This window comes from Scyliorhinus torazame, chromosome 8 (genome assembly GCF_047496885.1).
Source record: "Scyliorhinus torazame isolate Kashiwa2021f chromosome 8, sScyTor2.1, whole genome shotgun sequence".
NCBI classification, from domain to species: Eukaryota; Metazoa; Chordata; class Chondrichthyes; order Carcharhiniformes; family Scyliorhinidae; genus Scyliorhinus; species Scyliorhinus torazame.
In genome coordinates, this window is record NC_092714.1 from 29,886,854 (window position 1) to 29,906,565 (window position 19,712).

Sequence of the window (19,712 nt, forward strand, 5' to 3'; positions counted from 1 at the left end):
AGTCAAGGACAGTATTACGGTGGCAGAAAGGACGTTTGATGAGGACTCGTCTATTGAGGTAGTATGGGCTGAGGTTAGAAACAGGAAAGGGGAGGTCACCCTGTTAGGGGTTTTCTATAGGCCTCCAAAACATTCCAGAGATGTAGAGGAAAGGATTGCAAAGATGATTCTGGATAGGAGCGAAAGCAACAGAGTAGTTGTTATGGGGGACTTTAACTTTCCAAATATTGACTGGAAACGCTATAGTTCGAGTACTTTAGATGGGTCCATTTTTGTCCAATGTGTGCAGGAGGGTTTCCTGACACAGTATGTAGATAGGCCAACGAGAGGCGAGGCCTTATTGGATTTGGGACTGAGTAAGGAACCAGGACAGGTGTTAGATTTGGAGGTAGGTGAGCACTTTGGTGATAGTGACCACAATTCGAATACGTTTACTTTAGTGATGGAAAGAGATAGGTATATCCCTCAGGGTAAGAGATATATCTGGGGGAAAGGCAATTATGATGTGATGAGGCAAGACGTAGGATGCATCGGATGGAGAGGAAAACTGCAGGCGATGGGCACAATGGAAATGTGGAGCTTGTTCAAGGAACAGCTACTGCGTGTCCTTGATAAGTATGTACCTGTCAGGCAGGGAGAAAGTGGTCGAGCGAGGGAACCATGGTTTACTAAAGCAGTCGAAACACTTGTCAAAAGGAAGAAGGAGGCTTATGTAAAGATGAGACATGAAGGTTCAGTTAGGGTGCTCGAGAGTTACAAGTTAGCTAGGAAGGACCTGAAGAGAGAGCTAAGAAGAGCAAGGAGGGGACATGAGAAGTCTTTGGCAGATAGGATAAAGGATAACCCTAAAGCTTTCTATGGATATGTCAGGAATAAAAGAATGACTAGGGTAAGAATAGGGCCAGTCAAGGACAGTAGTGGGAAGTTGTGCGTGGAGTCCGAGGAGATAGGAGAGGTGCTAAATGAATATTTTTTGTCAGTATTCACACAAGGAAAAGACAATGTTGTCGAGGAGAATACTGAGATTCAGGCTACTAGACTAGAAGGGCTTGAGGTTCATAAGGAGGAGGTGTCAGCAATTCTGGAAAGTGTGAAAATAGATCAGTCCCCTGGGCAAGATGGGATTTATCCTAGGATTCTCTGGGACGCTAGGGAGGAGATTGCTGAGCCTTTGGCTTTGATCTTTAAGTCATCTTTGTCTACAGGAATAGTGCCAGAAGACTGGAGGATAGCAAATGTTGTCCCCTTGTTCAAGAAGGGGAGTAGAGACAACCCTGGTAACTATAGACCAGTGAGCCTTACTTCTGTTGTGGGCAAGGTCTTGGAAAGGTTTAAAAGAGATGGGGGCGGAATTCTCCCCCCCACCCCCCCCCCCCCCCCCCCGGGCCAGGTGGGAGAATCGCCGGGATGCCGCGCGTGTCCCGCCACGCCATCTCGATGCCCACATGCGATTCTCCCACCTGCCCCCCAAACCGGCGCGGCGAGAATCACGGCTGGCCGCTGGGAGAATCACCGCTCGCCGTTTGTAATGGGCAAGCGGCGATTCTCCGGCCCGGATGGGCCGAGCGGCCTGCCCAATACGACGGGTTCCCACCGGCGCCGTCCACACCTGGTCACTGCCGGCGTGAACAGCGCGGGAACGCTGGGGGGGAGGGGACGGCCTGTTGGGGGGGGGGAGGGGGGTTCCTGCACCGGGGGAGGCCTCAAATGGGGCCTGGCCCGCGATCGGTGCCCACCGATCAGCGGGCCGGCCTCTCTAAAGGAGGACCTCCTTTGTTCCGCCGCCCCGCAAGATCCATCCGACATCTTCTTGCGGGGCGGCCTCGGGGAGGACGGCAACCACGCATGCGTGGGTTGGTGCTGGCCAACCCGCTCATGCGCAGGTGACGCCAGTTACACGGCGCCGGCCGAGTCATTTACGCGGCGCCGCTTTTACGCGGCGCCAATGCCCGGCACACGTAAATGACGTGACGCCGCTCCTAGAACTCAGGGGCGGGAGAATAGGGGGCTGGGAGCGGACTCCGACGCCGGAGTGAAACACTCCGGTTTTCACTCTGGCGTCGGCACTTTGACTCCTAATGGGAGAATTGCGCCCAGGATGTATAATCATCTGGAAAGGAATAATTTGATTAGAGATAGTCAACACGGTTTTGTGAAGGGTAGGTCGTGCCTCACAAACCTTATTGAGTTATTTGAGAAGGTGACCAAACAGGTGGTGAGGGTAAAGCAGTTGATGTGGTGTATATGGATTTCAGCAAAGTGTTTGATAAGGTTCCCCACTGTAGGCTACTGCAGAAAATAAGGAGGCATGGGATTCAGGGTGATTTAGCAGTTTGGATCAGAAATTGGCTAGTTGGAAGAAGACAAAGGGTGATGGTTGATGGGAAATGTTCAGACTGGAGTCCAGTTACTAGTGGTGTACCACACGGATCTGTTGTGGGGCCACTACTGTTTGTCATTTTTATAAATGACCTGGAGGAATGCGTAGAAGGATGGGTGAGTAAATGTGCAGATGACACTAAAGTCGGTGGAGTTGTGGACAGTGCGGAAGGATGTTACAAGTTACAGAGAGACATAGATAAGCTGCAGCACTGGGCTGAGAGGTGGCAAATGGAGTTTAATGCAGAAAATTGTGAGGTGATTCATTTTGGAAGGAATAACAGGAAGACAGAGTACTGGGCTAATGGTAAGATTCTTGGTAGTGTGGATAAGCAGAGAGATCTCGGTGTCCATGTACATAGATCCCTGAAAGTTGCCACCCACGTTGAGAAGGTTGTTAAGAAGGCGTATGGTGTGTTAGCTTTTATTGGTAGAGGGATTGAGTTTTGGAGCCGTGAGGTCATGTTGCAGCTGTACAAAACTCTTGTGTAGCCGCATTTGGAGTATTGCGTGCAATTCTGGTCGCCACATTATAGGAAGGATGTGGAAGCATTGGAAAGGGTGCAGAGGAGATTTACCAGAATGTTGCCTGGTATGGAGGGAAGATCTTATGAGGGAAGGCTGAGGGACTTGAGGCTGTTTTGTTAAGAGAGAAGAAGGTTAAGAGGTGACTTAATTGAGGCATACAAGATGATCAGCGGATTAGATAGGGTGGACAGTGAGAGCCATTTTCCTCAGATGGTGGTGTCTAGCACGAGGGGACATAGCTTTAAATTGAGGGGAGATAGATATAGGACAGATATCAGAGGTAGGTTCTTTACTCAAAGAGTAGTAAGGGCGTGGAATGCCCTGCCTGCAACAGTAGTGGGCTCGTCAACACTAAGGGCATTCAAATGGTCATTGGATAGGCATATGGATGATAAGGAAATAGTGTAGATGGGCTTTAGAATGGTTTCACAGGTCGGCGCAACATCGAGGGCCGAAGGGCCTGTACTGCGCTGCAATGTTCTATTTTCTATGTTCTATTCCCTGATGGAAGCTGCCTATTCTTTGGCCTCCAATCAAGATGGCCCTTTACTCTAGATTTACATGACAAAATGCAGCAAAGAACCAAATGCCAAACATGGGCTGTAAGTTCTAAAAGATAATTAATTTAGTGCTTCAAATCTTTTCCACTTGTTCATCGGAATTAGAAAGATATTTCGCTACGAGGCCTCGGTGCTGAAGGCTTCAGAACTCACTCTCTTCTGTTGACCCCACTGGGTCAAAATGCTGGGACTCCTTCCCTCGTCGTACTGTGCATGTGCCTAAACTATGTGAACTGCAGTGGTTGAAGAAGGAGCCTCACTACCCTTTCTCAAAGGCATCCAGGGATTATCATAGATTATCATAGAATTTACAGTGCAGAAGGAGGCCATTCGGCCCATCGAGTCTGAACCGGCTCGTGGAAAGAGCATCCTACCCAAGGTCAACACCTCCACCCTATCCCCATAACCCAGTAACCCCACCCAACATTAAGGGCAATTTTGGACACTAAGGGCAATTTATCATGGCCAATCCACCTAACCTGCACATCTTTGGACTGTGGGAGGAAACCGGAGCACCCGGAGGAAACCCACGCACACACGGGGAGGAGGTGCAGACTCCGCACAGACAGTGACCCAAGCTGGAATCGAACCTGGGACCCTGGAGCTGTGAAGCAATTGTGCTATCCACGTGCTGCCCATAAATGGCGGGATGGGCGATAAATGCTGGCCTTGACTCACAGTCCGTGAACAAACTAAAAATAAATCTTCATTTCGCTTTCCTTGTTATTTGTGTGTTGCATCCTGATTACTTTTTTATAAGCTGTATGTTTTTGACCAGCTTTTCAGAAAGTCCACAGTGAAAGTATTCAATGAGTTTCCACTAAAAAGGCCTTATGTCACTTAAATGGTTAATGTGGCACTTTTCATAACAATAAAATTAATTTTGTTGAAAAATAATCTGGATTCTCCCCTGCCAGTAGCGGAGAATCAAGTGTTGGGGGAAAAAACGGGATCGGCATCAGTGCCAATCGTTTCCAATGCTCCCGTCTCCCGCTGGTGGTGGCATCAAGGTTTGTGCCAGCGGGAGGATGTAAATAGATCAAAATGCCCCATCTTCATCTTATTAATAGGCTGGACATAGTATTCTCCAGATCTCCGTGGTTCTCTGAGCCTGGATTCATGTTGGCTTACATCGGTACAAGTATTTGCAAGCATGGCCCTGGTGCGGTGGACCTTGCATTGGCCAAGAAGTTAAGTATTTAAGGTAGGTGCCTTTAACGAGGAAAAGCTTTTACTGCTGTAATTGACAGCTTCCAGACAGCCAGACGTCTGGATTGTTTAATTTCATTTCCCTTCATGCATGAATGGATCTCAGGTAGCCTGCTGTAAAACTAACAGCAATGCTTATAAATATCTAGGAGTTAAGTGCTTTCACTTCCTCCTTTTCTCAGTAGAAGGCACTGAACTGCTTTTAATGCGGTCAATTTTCAGCTGTCATTCATAGTTGGATGCTTATTTCTCTTTGGAATGAATCGAAGCCTTGCAGATCAAAGGATCTGAGGGGGCTTAAAGCCTTGTGATGCGGTTTATACTTTCTGTGAAGTTACAGCTGCTGCTTTCTAGACATTTGCCTGAGGCAACAGGTGTAATGGACAGGTGAGTGAAAAAGCAGTGATTGTTTCACTGTTTCTGCCTGGACTGCTCTTTCGGCTCCAGGCAGAGGTGACTGATGGGGCCGGGGGGAGGCGGGGGGGGGGTAGTCTCGGTTATGGTGGGGGGGTGGGTTTCTGTTATAGGGGGCATCTGGTGGAGGATCTCCGGTGGGGGTGTCTGGTGAGGGGGTCTAATCATCCTCATGCATTCATACTGAGGAGAGGGGTGACCTAGCAATTCCCACGGTGGGGGAGCATGCCCCTACTTGTCAGCAGGGGGAGGTAGGATTTGCATTGCGGTGGCGATGGGGTTGAAGGAGGGCCAGCCGCCTGACCTAGCTATTAGGCCACCTGCTCAAAATGGCGGCCCGATAGTGGGATTCACAACGGAATCCCTTGCAATCCCCGCTGTGCATATATTTGCACGGCAGGGGGCAGTGAATAGGTTCTAGGTGCCACTCCTGGTGGCAGCACGAACCAGACACGATTCCCAAACGAAGAATCCTGCCCGATGACCCATTTCTATTTAGAACGTCCACTCAGCCTTTCCAGTCTGGTTTCTGATAATATCCCATCATACAAGGTGAGAGTGTCCATCTATTAGTCAGGAAAGTAAACAGTTATCTAGATCAAATTAGGGTCGCCATCCCTTTAACTGACCCCTCCCCCCAAACCACATCCCCCCCTCCCCCTCTCCGGAACTTCCATGACCGGAAAATCGCGGTAAGATTGAGGTTTAAGTAACAATGGGAAAAACAAACTCTTAAATGAAAGCCAGGCTTATTTTAATACATATATAATTTGCATCCTATGTGCTAAGAGTTTCATATGTAAACATAAAGCATATTTCGTTAAAAAGAGTTATAAATCAAGGCCATAATGTTTAATCGCATATAATTTTTTTTTCTCTTTTTCGCTTTTTTTCTGTTTTTGCTTTTTTTTTTTCTGTTTTGGGTCCATGGTTGGCCGAGGTCAACTCGTAGTGTCAGAAACAAAGGAATATATAAATGCATAAGTTACATAATAAGTTTACAATATAAAATGCAAAATAACCTTGATTTGAATACTTATTTCTTACAAACGCACAGCGTTCGCGACTCTTCACATCTGGCGACCGCCTAGGTTTTTAAAAAAAAAATGCATTTGAGATCTCCTCAGGTTTGATGGTGGACTCGGCCCGGCCCAAATGTGCAGGATAAATAAAAATGGTGGCAACCTCCCAAGTTTCAGGTCCCGATCAGTTTTACATCAAGCACATTCACAAGATCCCGGTTTTTCAAAATGTAATAATTCCAGACAATCCCAGTTTTCCAATTTCTTAAGAGATGTATTTTTTTTTGACTAGATGATGAAGTGTTTTTGGCTCCAGATCTCTCTTTTTTTTCCTCCTTCTATTTCTCCCTCCATACCAATGATTATGTTGATTATGAGCCTTTTTGGAGAACCCATTTTCTATCCAATTGACACAGTCTTGCTTTTTGCATATCCGTTTAAAAACACAAGCACGCAAAAGACACCAGTTTATTTCTTTTCACCAGATTCTTCCGTTCTCCTATTTCAGAACCATTGCTTAATTTCTAATCCATCACGCAGCCTTCTGCACATACTCAAATCCAAATGCTTGGCTTAAGCCATGCAAAGTAAGAAATCATTGTACCAAATCATGCAGTATTGTCCAAGTCTCCCACGTCTTGGAGAGATCTTCCACAATTTTTTTTAATATACTTGGATGATAAATCCTGTTAACAAATAAATTCCAGAAGGTATAAATATTTCATTTCAGAGAGCAAGAGTTTAACTGCTGAGGAACATCCACGATGTTACACGTCAAGTCTCTCATTCGTAGGTTCTAAATTTACATAATTTCTGACATGTTTTGTTTTCTCTTGCCGTGTTGATATTTGTTTCCTAAGTTCCATAATCTCAATATCTTATTCCATGCAACACGTCTTTAGAAAATCTTGTGTTTTGTTCCGGATTGTCAACAGTGACCACTTACTAGATCCTTAGATCTTCTTTCAGTTCATACACTCTCCATAAAGTACTCCTCTTTTAATAACTCAACTTCAATCGGTTAACCAGTTATATTGTCTTCAACGAGACACGTATCAAGCTTATTTCCAATTTGTCAACACACTGTTTTACCTCTTCCAGTATTCGAGACTTATCACATCTTCAGTATTCCTGTACGGTTCGAGTTTACACTTTTGTTTTATTTTTCTCCAATTAAAAGTTCATAGTTATTAACCCAGTGTTCCATTCCCAGAGCAGTAACCCAAGTCTTAATTGAAAACATGAGCATTGTTCAATAGTACGTTCCAAGGTGAGATGGCATGTGGGTGGCTGGATGTCTGGCGTTTGGGTAGATGCCTCCGGATGGAGAGTTCCAGTATGGACCCGGAGCTGCAAAGAAACTCGAGGTTGTCACAGGTAGAGCAGGAGGGTGGGGAGTCACAAAATTCACCTTTTGCTGGTGCGCATGGTAGGAACTCATATACGCGATATCTGTTGGGTACTTGTACATGGAGGACTCTGGGGGGTGGGGCTGCAGAGCTTGTGCAATCCCGTGGAAGTCGAATTTGTAAGCGTAGCGCTTGCCATGGACTTTGGTCATGATGTTCTTGTCATAGTAGTAACGCAGGGCCCTGCTCAGCTTGTCATAGTTCATATTGGGCTTGCTCTTCCTTTCTCCCCAGCGTCTTGCCACCTCGTCGGGGTCTGTCATTTTGAACTCTCCATTCGTCCCTTCCCAGGTGATGCAGTTGGCATTGGAGCTGTCAGACAGAAGCTCCAGCAGGAACTGCCACAGCTGAATCTGCCCACTTCCTGAAATGGAGTAAAGGACAGGATTATGTCACAATGTCCTAAAACATTTCTTTTTGTAAACTGAGAGATGAAGATGAGCGCGTAAGCCGATAGTGGAGGATAATACAGAAGTTGATAAAGGTTAGCTGGACAAAAATTAAATACATCATGAAGGCTTGATAGCAGGAAGAAGGCTTTGAGGTAAGGATTTCCACAGTCTGAGAAAGATGGGTCAATCAATGTTGATAGTTCAGTAAGGAAGATGAGTGAAAGAAGAAGAATTAAATCGAGAAATACATTTGACATTCCTGTTAAAACTGCCTTTCGCTACTGTTAAATTCAACATACCTGGGTTTGCAAGACGGCTACTTGTAGGCCCAAGAATCTGGTAAGGATCTGTTAAAATCAGAACAATTATTAACATAATGGTCTAGGATGCCCTGGTTTCTGCAACTTTTTCAAGAGTTCATTCCAGTTTCTGAAGCCTTTAGAAATGTAATATTAATCTATGCCTTCCTGATAGTTCAATGCTTTAATGTAGCATTGCGGTCTGATGTTCAGCCAACCAGACCAGAAAGTTTCAAGTGGTGAGTTTCCTGAGGCAGCAGTCCGGACACCACAGATACTGTCAGTGTCCCTCGAACCGGAGAATATTGTGCACTGTGAGGAGGATAGTGATAGACTCTGGCCGGGATTCTCCCTTTTGGGGACTAAGTCCCCACGCCCGCCAGAAAACAGGCGAGAATCACTCCGGAGTTTTTCCTCGAACGATCGGGGTGATTCTCTGTTTCCCAGGAGGCTACAGGACCCCGGCATACGTTCCGCAGCTCTGGCTGTCCAGACCGCGCAGCTGTTCATGTGCACGGCAGTTGCAAGCGAGTCCGCGCATGCGCACGGGGGCCCACTTCGGCGCTGGCGCTGCCAACATGACGGAGCCACACAGCGGGCTCGCTCGGAGTAAGGTAGGTCCCCCCCCCCCAGATCGCGATGGTCTGCCGATCGGTGGCCCCCGATCGTGAGCCTGGCTACCGCTGTGGCACCCCCCGGAGACAAATTCCCCCCAGCCCCCCACCAGGACCGCCACCGTGGCCTCGGGTCCGAGCTCCCGCCGGGTGGTACCAGATGTAAACCACGCTGGCAAGAGTTCGGCCGGTCGACCGCGGAGAATCGCTGCGGGGACCTATTTCAGCGGCCCCTGACTGGCGCCGCGGCGACCATGCTGGCGTGATTGCCGCCAATTCTCCGGTCGCCTGAGAATCGGCGGCTCACGTCGGAGCAGCGTGGCGGGGATTTCCCACGCATCCGCCAATTCTCCGACCCGCCGCGGGCTCGGAGAATCCCGCCCTCTAAGTCATAGGCTGGTGGAATGCGCAGACACATGGCTGATGCAATTTAATTCAGCCACGTATGAACTGATACTTAATAAAAGCAAAATGCGGCAGATGCTGGAAATCTGAAATGAAAACAGAAAACGCTGGATAAACGTAGTGGGGCGAGCATCATCTGTGGAAAGCGAAACAGGGTTAACGTTTACAGATCATCTAACTCTTCTGAGCGGACTTGAAACGTCAACTTGGTTTCTCTCTCCACAGAGGCTGCGAGACATGCTGAGTTTATCCAGCATTTTCTGCTTTTATTTATGAACTGATACATTTGGTTTGGAAGGAAGGAGAGGAAATATAAAAGAAAGGGGATAATTCCAGAAGGGATGCAGGATGGGAAGTCCTGGAGAGTAATGTGCACAAATGGTCGAAGGCGGCAGAGCAGATGGAACCAATCGTTAAAAAGGCAAATGAGATTCTGAGCTTTATAAATAGAGGCTTAGGATGTGATTTACCGGCCACACTCCCCGGAATCGGGACGGGACGTGGCCAGTCGATACTGCGAGCAGCCTCTTCTGAGTAGACATTGTCAGTCCATCTGCTACCAACAACCCCCCTCCCACAATCCTTTTTTAAAAATATTTTTTTATTCTCCTCCTTTCTCACATTTTCTCCCAAATTTACACCCAACAATAATCAGTAACGAATGTAATGTCAATCCCCATATCAGTAACAACGATCCCATCCTCCCACCCAACCCCAGACATTAGCCCGCATATTAACATAAATAAATGACAAAAAGGAATCAGGAATCACCCATAGTCACCATTAACACATACAGCCCCCCACCCCCCAACCCTCCCAGCCCCCAACTCCCCTAATATTCAATGTGATCCAATTCTCGAAAATGCATAATGAATAACGCCCCTGAATTGTAAAAACTCTCCATCCTTCTCCTCAGTTCAAATTTGACCTTTTCAAGTGTTAAGAATTCTAGCAGGTCCCGCCGCCATGCCAGCGCACAGGGTGGAGAGGTTGATCTCCACCCTAACAGGATCCGTCTTCGGATGATCAACAAGGCTAAGGCTACAATATCTGCCTCCGTGCCCGTTTCCAACCCCAGCTGGTCCGACACCCCGAATATGGCCTCCTGAGGGCCCGGGTCCAGTTTCACATGCACCACTTTAGAAATTACCCGAAACACCTCCTTCCAGTAATCCTCCAGCTTTGGACAGGACCAAAACATACGAACGTGGTTTGCGGGACCCCACACACACCTTCTACCCCCTCAAAGAGCCGGCTCAACCTCGCCCTTGTAAGGTCTGCTCTATACACCACCTTCAGCTGTATCAGCCCCAAACTCACACACGAGGTGGAGGCATTCACCCTCCGGAGCACCTCACACCAGAACCCCTCCTCCATACCCTCTCCCAACTCTTCCTCACACTTTCGCTGATCCCTTCTAACGGCGCCTTCTCCTCCTCCAAAATAGCCCCATAAAGCGCCGATACTACCCCCTTCTCCAGTCCCCCTGTCGTCAGCACCTCCTCCAGCAGTGTGGAAACCGGCTCTACTCGGAAGCTCTATATCTCCTTTCTGGCAAACTCTCAAACCTGCATGTATCTAAATATTTCCCCCTGCTCCAGCCCATACTTCGCTCCCAGCTCCTTTAATCCCGCAAAACGACCACCAAGAAACAAATCTTTTAGTATCTTAATTCCTTTCTCCCATCTCCGAAAATTTCCATCCCTCTTCCCTTGCTCAAATCTATGGTTCCCTCGAATCGGAATTTCCCTTTGACCCTGCCCCCAACCCGAAGTGCTGACGAAATTGCCTCCAAATTCTCAACAAAGCGATTAATATCGGACTCCCTGAGTATCTCCCGGGGCCGTCGGAAGCGGCGCTGTTGCTAGCGCCTTCAGTACTGACCCCCTACCCAAGCTCTCCTCCCTTCAGACCCATTGGCAGTCAACCCCTCGGACCCAGCTCCATACCTTCTCCACATTCGCTGCCCAGTAATAATACATCAGATTCGGAAGACCCAAGCCCCCCTGCCTGCCTTCCTCTCTGTAGTAGCACCTTTTTAATTCTGGCCACCTTCCCTCCCCATATGAACGAGGTAATCGTCCCTTCAATCTCGCTAAAAAATGCCCTTGGCAGGAAAATCGGCAGGCATTGAAAAATAAACAGGAATCGCGGCAGCACATTCATTTTAACCGCCTGTACCACACCCGCCAGTGACAGAGGGAGACCATGCCACCTTACCAGATCGGCTTTCACTCTCCCACCAAACTAGAAATGTTGTACCTACGGAGATGCCCCCAATCCCGAGCAACCTGCACCCCCAGGTATCTGAAGTGAGTCCCTGCCTTATGGAATGGCAGCCCCCTCACCCCTGCCCCCATCCCTAGCTGAGACACCACAAGATATTCACTCTTGTCCAGATTTAATTTGTACCCCGAGAAAGACCCAAACACCCGAAGCAGCTCCAGTATTCCCCCTATTGACACACTCTGTTTCGACACGTATAATAACAAGTCATCGGTATATGAGGACACCCTATGCTCTATTCCCCCTCAGCAATATCCCTTTCCATACCCCTCAACTTCTTAATGTGATGGCCAATGGCTCAAATGCGAGTGCAAACAGCAGGGGGGGACATAGGACATCCCTGCATAGTCCCACGGTGGTGAGAAAAGTATTCTGAGCTGATGTTATTTGTGCGCATGCTGGCCCTCGGCTCCTTAAATCGGCTTTACCCAGTCCACAAATTTGGGTCCAATTCCAAACCGTTCTGGAACTGCCATCAAGTTCCCCCATTCTGCCCGGCCAAACGCTTTCTCGGCGTCCAATGCCACAGCCAACCCCTCCCACAATCGTACGGGTCGCCGGGGGGCCACCAAGTGGGTCGCTCAATTTTGGCCCACGTGAGGCCCTGAAATGGACAACTCGTATCTGATCAACGGCCTCATCTCATCGCTGCACCGATATAATGTACGAGGAGAGAGACCTGTGCCCAGCGTGTAGCCCAGCAGCTTTAAATATGCAGGCTGCTGGTCAGTGAAAGGGGAGATGAATTATAGAATTCGTAGAATTTACAGTGCAGAAGGAGGCCATTCGACTCTACCTAAGCCCACACCTCCACCCTATCCCCGTAGCCCAGTAACTCCACCTAACCTTTTGGACACTAAGGGGCAATTTATCATGGCCAATCCACCTAACCTGCACAGCTTTGGACGGTGGGAGAAAACTGGAGCACCCGGTGGAAACCCATGCAGACATGGGGAGAACATACAAACGCCACACAGTCACCCATGGTCGGAATTGAACCCGGGTCCCAAGTGCTGTGAGGCAGCATTGCTAACCAGTGTGCCACCGTTCCACCTTGCGTTAAAATTGCAAACACTGTTCTAACAAAAGCTTACAATTTCATCATGTGCAAATGTTTTTCCAAGAAATTCTTCCTGCTGTATTTAATCTAGAACTTTAGCCTTATCTGAAGACTTTATTGAAAAATACAAAAGGAACACAATTTATATTTTAAGGCCACCATTTCTGGACCATTTACAATGCATTATGAGGACCAGTGCCTACTTCAGTGTTTTCAAAATTCTGACACCGCATAATCCACATTCATCACAGATGTCCACACTGGCTGAATCAGACATTTTGTGTAGCTTTGTTTACAGAACTGGATGTTTTCAGGGAATTTTCTGTCGTGAAATCTGTCATGGAAGATCTGGGAGACTGCTTATTCTTCTCGACACCTAAGGATGGTGCTCTGTGCCAGATGTGCAATTGCTGAGAAAATGATTTAGTTGGCGAGAGACTGATACGAAAATAGGAATGGACACCCACGGAACAATCCTCAGCTTGAAATAAACAAAGGTGGGGTAGCACGGTAGCACAGTGGGTTAGCCCTGTTGCCTCACGGCGCCAAGGTCCCAGGTTCGATCCCGGCTCTGGGTCACTGTCTGGGTGGAGTTTGCACATTCTCCCCATGTTTGCGTGGGTTTCGCCCCCACAACCCAAAGATGATAGATAGTTTTTTGAAGAATAAAGGGATTAAGGGTTATGGTGTTCGGGCCGGAAAGTGGAGCTGAGTCCACAAAAGATCAGCCATGATCTCATTGAATGGTGGAGCAGCCTCGAGGGGCCAGATGGCCTACTCCTGCTCCTTGTTCTTATGTTCTTATGTTCTTATGTGCAGGCTAGGTGGATTGGCCACGCTAAATTGCCTCTTAACTGGAAAAAATGAATTGGGTACTCTAAATTTATAAAATAAAAGAAATAAACAAAGGTGGCAGAATGGAAACACTTCGATGTATCAGTTTTGTGAATCCACAATTTTGCTCAAATAACAGTGATTATAGTGACATAGCCAAAGAGCTAACAGGCATTGTTTAAAGCCTGGATTTGCACATACCTATCTGGTGACGAGGTGCGTCTTCCACTTTGGTTACATTTGAGGAAGATGAAGCAGTTCCTGTAGAATGGATGAAAAAAATGAAGTTAAAAAGGACCTTTCCTGAGTACACTCATTGCACAATGTTCTTAATTTCCTTTTGAAGTTGGAGCTGAAATTTCTTTACAAATTATAGTGCAGTCGCTTTCATTTGCATTTTAACTCTTTCCACTTGATGGGAATAGTTGATTCAATCATAAGTAGAGGACTTATCATTGCATGCCCAGCACCTTCCCACCGGCTGTGATACACCCACCACAGGAAAATAAATTACGATTGGGGCCGTGTGATGCAATTGGGTCTCAATGACATTTTAATTGTAAATTGCAGGAGCCCCTCCCACTGCTGGACCCGCTGGCCAGTCAGAGGGTTCGCAATTAGAAAGGACGTGAGAAAGTAAGTTAACTTTTAAAACTACTTTCCTTGAAGTGAATTCAATCTTGGGCATCCCCAACCCCAGGCTCCCCTCCCCCTTCCTCCAACCACTCTTGACCCCTTTCCTAAACATTTACCTGCTTGGCATGCGACAGACTGGTGTCTCTTTGGTGCCTGCATCTCACTGCTTCTGTTCAAATGAAGACCCAACACTGAACTTGGCTTGGGCCTCTGGTTGACACAGGCTATCAAGAATTGCAATCACGTTGGCACAAACTGAATGCCTCACCCAACAAACCTTTGCAAAACATCAGAGGGATGGAACATATCGGAAGACATCACTCTGTGGTTCCATTATCTTTACAATGCAAGTGAAATGAAATGAAAGCTGCCAAGTCCCAGAGGGCCGTAGGCTGCTTTCCCCTTGGAGAGAGAGTGAGCTGATGGGTGGTGATTTAACCTGAGGGCCACCACACCTCAGGTGAGGGGCAAGGTTGAGAAGGCAGGGCCTTCCATGTTGATGGTATCACCCCACATCACGAACCAGCCACCCAGCCAACTGAACTAACCGACCTTCCTCATGGAGGTAAGTGACAATCCCAGGTTTGTGTTTTAGAAGCTAGCAGTTTGAAGGAAAAATTAAAAGAGCTGAGGGGCACGGGGCTCCACAGTTCTGAGATCATCAGAGAAAATGAGTTGAGTCGGGGGATAGTGCATTGATACAATTAACCTTGGTCATCTTTCTCCAGAGGTCCACCACGCCAGGGCCCTGATTGTAGAGGTCACAAAGTGAACCTCGTCCATGTAAATCCCGGCCCCGGAGACTGCAGAATCACAGGAGAGCTGAGCATTGGGCGGTGGGTCCGCTAAATAGATGCAATTGGGTCAATATGACCCATGTGAATTCATTGCCATGCTCACGCTGGCGTTCGGCGTGCAACTCGTTCACGCCTCCAGTGAGGGGTCGGAGTTTGGCATCCGGGTCGGCACCCGGGGCGTCATTCTCCGACCCCCCGCCGGGTCGGAGAATGGCCGTTGGCCGCCGTGAATCCCGCCCCCGCCCCCGCCGAAGTCTCCGCTCCCGGAGATTGGGCGGTGGCTGGAATCCGGCCGCGCTGGTTGGCGGGACCCCCCGCTGGATTCTCCGGCCCGGATGGGCCGAAGTCCCGCCCAGGAATTGCCTGTCCCGCCGACGTAAATCAAACCTGGTATTTACCGGCGGGACCAGGCGGCGTGGGCGGGCTCCGGGGTCCTGGGGGGGGGGCACGGGGCGATCTGACCCTGGGGGGTGCCCCCACGGTGGCCTGGCCCGCGATCGGGGCCCACCGATCCGCGGGCGGGCCTGTGCCGTGGGGGCACTCTTTCCCTTCCGCCTCCGCTACGGCCTCCACCATGGCGGAGGCGGAAGAGACTCTCCCCACTGCGCATGCGCGGGAAACTGACAGCGGCCGCTGACGCTCCCGCGCATGCGCTGGGAAACTGACAGCAGCCGCTGACGCTCCCGCGCATGCGCCGCATTTCCGCGCCAGCTGGCGGGGCAACAAACGCCATTTCCGCCAGCTGGCGGGGCGGAAATCCCTCCGGCGTCGGCCTAGCCCCTCAATGTTGGGGCTAGGCCGCCAAAGATGCAGAGACTTCCGCACCTTTGGGCCGGCGCGATGCCCGTCTGATTGGCGCCGGCTTTGGCGCCAGTCGGCGGGCATCCCGCCGTTGGGGGAGAATTTCGCCCCCGGTGCGGAAACCGATTTTGCCCCGACACCCAATTCTCTGTCCCATCAGGGAAGCGCATTCCGCGTGTCCCAGGGACAGAGATTCCCGCCCCATAGTTTTACATATACTTGGTGTATAAGTCAATGCCCACTTTTCAGCCACAGCACGCTATTCTTGCATTGTTAATCAACCTCAATTTTGCACCCCACAGCTGGATGTTTTACTCCCCAGTAACTTATAGCTGTGTGCAAGGGATTAAGCAGGTAATACAGACTTGTTGCAAAGCTGCATGGGCCGTTAAGTCATGCACACACAGAGTAGACTTCGTGCGGCAAACGGTAACAATGGTAACAATCCACACTTGCGTAGGCAGTTAATTTTAGTACACAGCACATAAATCAACCCCCATTTCGTGAGGGATTTTTCAAGGTCTCAAGGGTCAATCTATATGCCAACATCTCGGGTATTTTAGCTGAATGTGTAAAGAGTCACGGGTGACAAAAGGTAAGGCTTTTTAATGCAGTGAATGGTTAGGGTTTGAAATGCACTGTCTGAGAGTGTAGTGGAGGAAAGTTGAATTTCAGCTTTCTAAAGATAATGTGAATAAGAAAAATTACAGAGCTAGAGGGAAAGGGAGGAGAGTGGGAGCAACGGAACTGCTCCAGCAGAAATCTGACACAAACACAATGGGCTGAAAAGTCTCTCTGCCTCAGAGAGCTGTAGACCTGTCCACATCAATTTAATTTTAAAATGCAGCAAATCGTGTTGATGCAGAACATTCAGGAACCTGACAGCTGAGTCGGGACGTGCGGAGTCTGCACGTTCTCCCCGTGACTGTGTGGGTTTCCTCCGGGTGCTCCAGTTTCCTCCCACAAGTCCTGAAAGACATTTGGACATTCTGAATTCTCCCTCAGTGTACCCGGAGTGTGGCGACTAGGGGATTTTTACAGTAACATCATTGCAGTGTTAATGTAAGTCTACTTGTGACAATAATAAAGATTATTACTAAGTGAGCAGTTAAGCTCACTTAAATATGTTTACTTCGGAGTTACCTTAGTCATGGGAATTAACAACCTCGCCTCGGAGACCCTGAGCAGGCGCCGTTTAGCACGGACAGTGTACCGGCACTTGGGGGGGTTCCCCCAAGTGGTCGGGCTCAGGGCAGTGCGCTACCTTAGTTCTCCCAATGGCACCCTGGCTGTGCCAAGGTGCCCAGGTGGCATCTTGCCCGAGCTAGGGATCGAGCCCAGGGATGTCCTTGTCCAACATCTACAAAACACAAGTCAGGAGCTTGACCATATACACTCCGTTGCCCAGGTGAGTGCAGCTCCACCAACACTCAAGAAACCATATAGCGCTAAGCAGCTCACTGAATCAGCACCTCATCCACTAAATCCCTCCACCATCAGCACAATGTGGCCGTAGTATTTATTGTTCACAAGGTGCAGTGCAACAAATTGCCAAGCCTCCTGCTACACCATCGTCCAAAACTGTGACTTCTGCAACCACAGATACAAGGGCAGCAGGTGCGTGGGAACACCACTACCTGCACGCCCTCTTCCAAGTCACACACCATCCTGATTTAGATGAATTTCACTGTTCCTTCATCATTGCTGGGTCAAAACCCCAGAACAGCCCTACCCAACTGAGAGGCAGAGTCAAAAGAATGAGAGCGAGACCTTTCGGGAGTGAAAGGAAGCATTTCTTTATGCAATGGGTGAATGCTGTTTAGGACGCATTTCATCAAATGGCAACTGATGCAAGATCAATTGTTCATTTTTTAATAGTTTTTTTTGTTCCCCAAAGGTATTAAGGAACCAGGGAGAAATGTAGGTGTGGTATTATCAGGTATTGCAGTACCCGAGAGGCTGAAGACCATTGGTTAAACCTAGGAGTTTACCATTGGCTGTTTGGTATGTAGCTCCACCCTGACAGGCGGGGTATAAGAACCGGTGCCGTCCCAACAGCCCTCATTCTGTACCGAAGCTGCTGGGGAACAGTTCTAGTCTATTAAAGCCTTCAGTTGTGTTACTACCTTGTCTTTAATCGTAATTGATCGTGCATCAATTTAATAGACTACACTTAAGCTGAAAGGATGGATCTCCGAATCAAGCTGGAGTGTCCACTACTCAGCCCCCACGCGGAGAACTCGGCTGCGATATTTAAGCACTGGCTGGCGTGTTTCAAAGGCTACCTCGAGACGGCCGGAGGCACACCCTCAGGAGAACAGAAACTGCATCTCCTACACTCAAGGGTAAGCCCTGGGATTTACACCCTCATCGAGGAGGCGGAGGACTTCGTTGCTGCGATCGAACTGTTAAAAGAACATTATATCCGCCCTGTAAATCAGGTCTACGCACGTCACCTGCTGGCAATTAGACGGCAAAGCCCCAGGGAATCGTTGGAGAAGTTCTACCGTGCGCCACTGGTGCTGGGCAGAAACTGTGGCTGCCCGCAAGTTTCGGGGAGCGAGCACACGGAACTCCTAATCCGGGATGCCTTCATAGCAGGTATGACCTCTTAAGAGATCCGCCAACGACACTTAGAAAAAGACACCCTGGGACTTAGAGAGGCACGGGCCCTGGCAGGGTCCATGGCGTTGCCTCCAGAAATGCGCAATGGTATGTGCCCGACCGCGCGGCGGCCCCCTGGGCTGCGTGGCATCCCACAGCGGCAGCCCCGCGGACCTTCCCCGTGTCCCCGCAGGCCTGCGCTCTAAGACGGCACGCTAACTCCATCGGGCCCTGCTGTTTCTTCTGCGGGCAGGCAAAGCACTCCCGCCAGCGCTACCCGGCCCGCACCTCCACCTGCAAAGGGTGCGGCAAGAAGGGCCATTTTGTGGGGGTCTGCCAGGCACGAGCCGTGGCCGCAGTCTCCAGCGACTCCGGACCGTCGCGGCAACATTCCCTTCAGGCCCCAGGCGACCAGCACTCACCGCCACCCCCTATCCAAGGGCCATGTGCGATCCACGGCCGTGGCCATCTTGCCCCTCGGACACCACGCTGGACGGATGGGCGCCGCCATTTTGTCCATCCCCGCCGCCATTTTGTCCATCCCCGACCACCATGTGCGACCCATGGGAGATGCCATCTTGGATAGGGCCCCAGGCCCCCAGCACGGCCGACTACACGCTGCCCGATCAAAACCCACAACTACTTCATCTGGCCTCGGTGACTCTGGACCAAAATCGACCTCGGACACTCGCAACAGCAACGACGACGGTCTTCATCAACGGCCACGAGACGTCCTGCCTGATCGACTCTGGGAGCACGGAAAGCTTTATACACCCCGACACGGTAAGGCACTGTTCACTTGTTACCCACCCTGTAAACCAAAGAATCTCCCTGGCCTCCGGGTCACACTCGGTGGAGATAAAGGGATTCTGCCTAGCAAACCTCACTGTCCAAGGCCGGAAATTCAACAAGTTCCGCCTTTATGTCCTGCCGCACCTCTGCGCGGCTACACTCCTGGGGTTGGACTTCCAATGTAACTTGCAAAGCCTGACCTTCAAATTCGGCGGCCCTATACCCCCCCTTACTGTCTGCGGCCTCGCGACCCTTAAGGTCGACCCGCCTTCCTTGTTTGCGAACCTCACCCCGGATTGCAAACCCGTCGATACCAGGAGCAGACGGTACAGTGCCCAGGACCGGACATTCATCAGGTCAGAGGTCCAAAGGCTACTGAGGGAAGGGGTCATTGAAGCTAGCAACAGTCCCTGGAGAGCTCAAGTAGTGGTGGTAAAGACCGGGGAGAAACATAGGATGGTCATTGACTACAGTCAGACAATCAACAGGTTTATGCAGCTGGATGCGTACCCTCTCCCCCGCATATCCGACCTGGATCGCGCAATATAAGGTCTTCTCCACGGTGGATCTCAAGTCCGCCTACCATCAGCTACCCCTCCGTACTAGTGACCGCAAATACACTGCCTTCGAAGCAGATGGGCGGCTCTATCATTTTTTAAGGGTTCCCTTTG

General features: G+C 49.6%; 1 protein-coding gene across 4 annotated transcripts in view; it reads right to left on the minus strand.

Moving 5' to 3' along the window:
* Nucleotides 1-5,822: 5,822 nt before the first annotated feature.
* Nucleotides 5,823-19,712, minus strand: part of LOC140427713 (transcriptional regulator Erg) — a 425,982-nt gene continuing 412,092 nt past the window's right edge. For all 4 annotated transcript variants that reach the window (XM_072513247.1, XM_072513250.1, XM_072513248.1 and 1 more), the window contains 3 exons: nt 13,613-13,672; nt 8,213-8,260; nt 5,823-7,885 (listed from right to left, as the gene is read on the minus strand). In XM_072513247.1, coding sequence (XP_072369348.1) covers nt 7,365-7,885; nt 8,213-8,260; nt 13,613-13,672 — 629 coding nt within the window. In that variant the 3' untranslated portion in view covers nt 5,823-7,364. The remainder of the gene's footprint in view (nt 7,886-8,212; nt 8,261-13,612; nt 13,673-19,712) is intronic.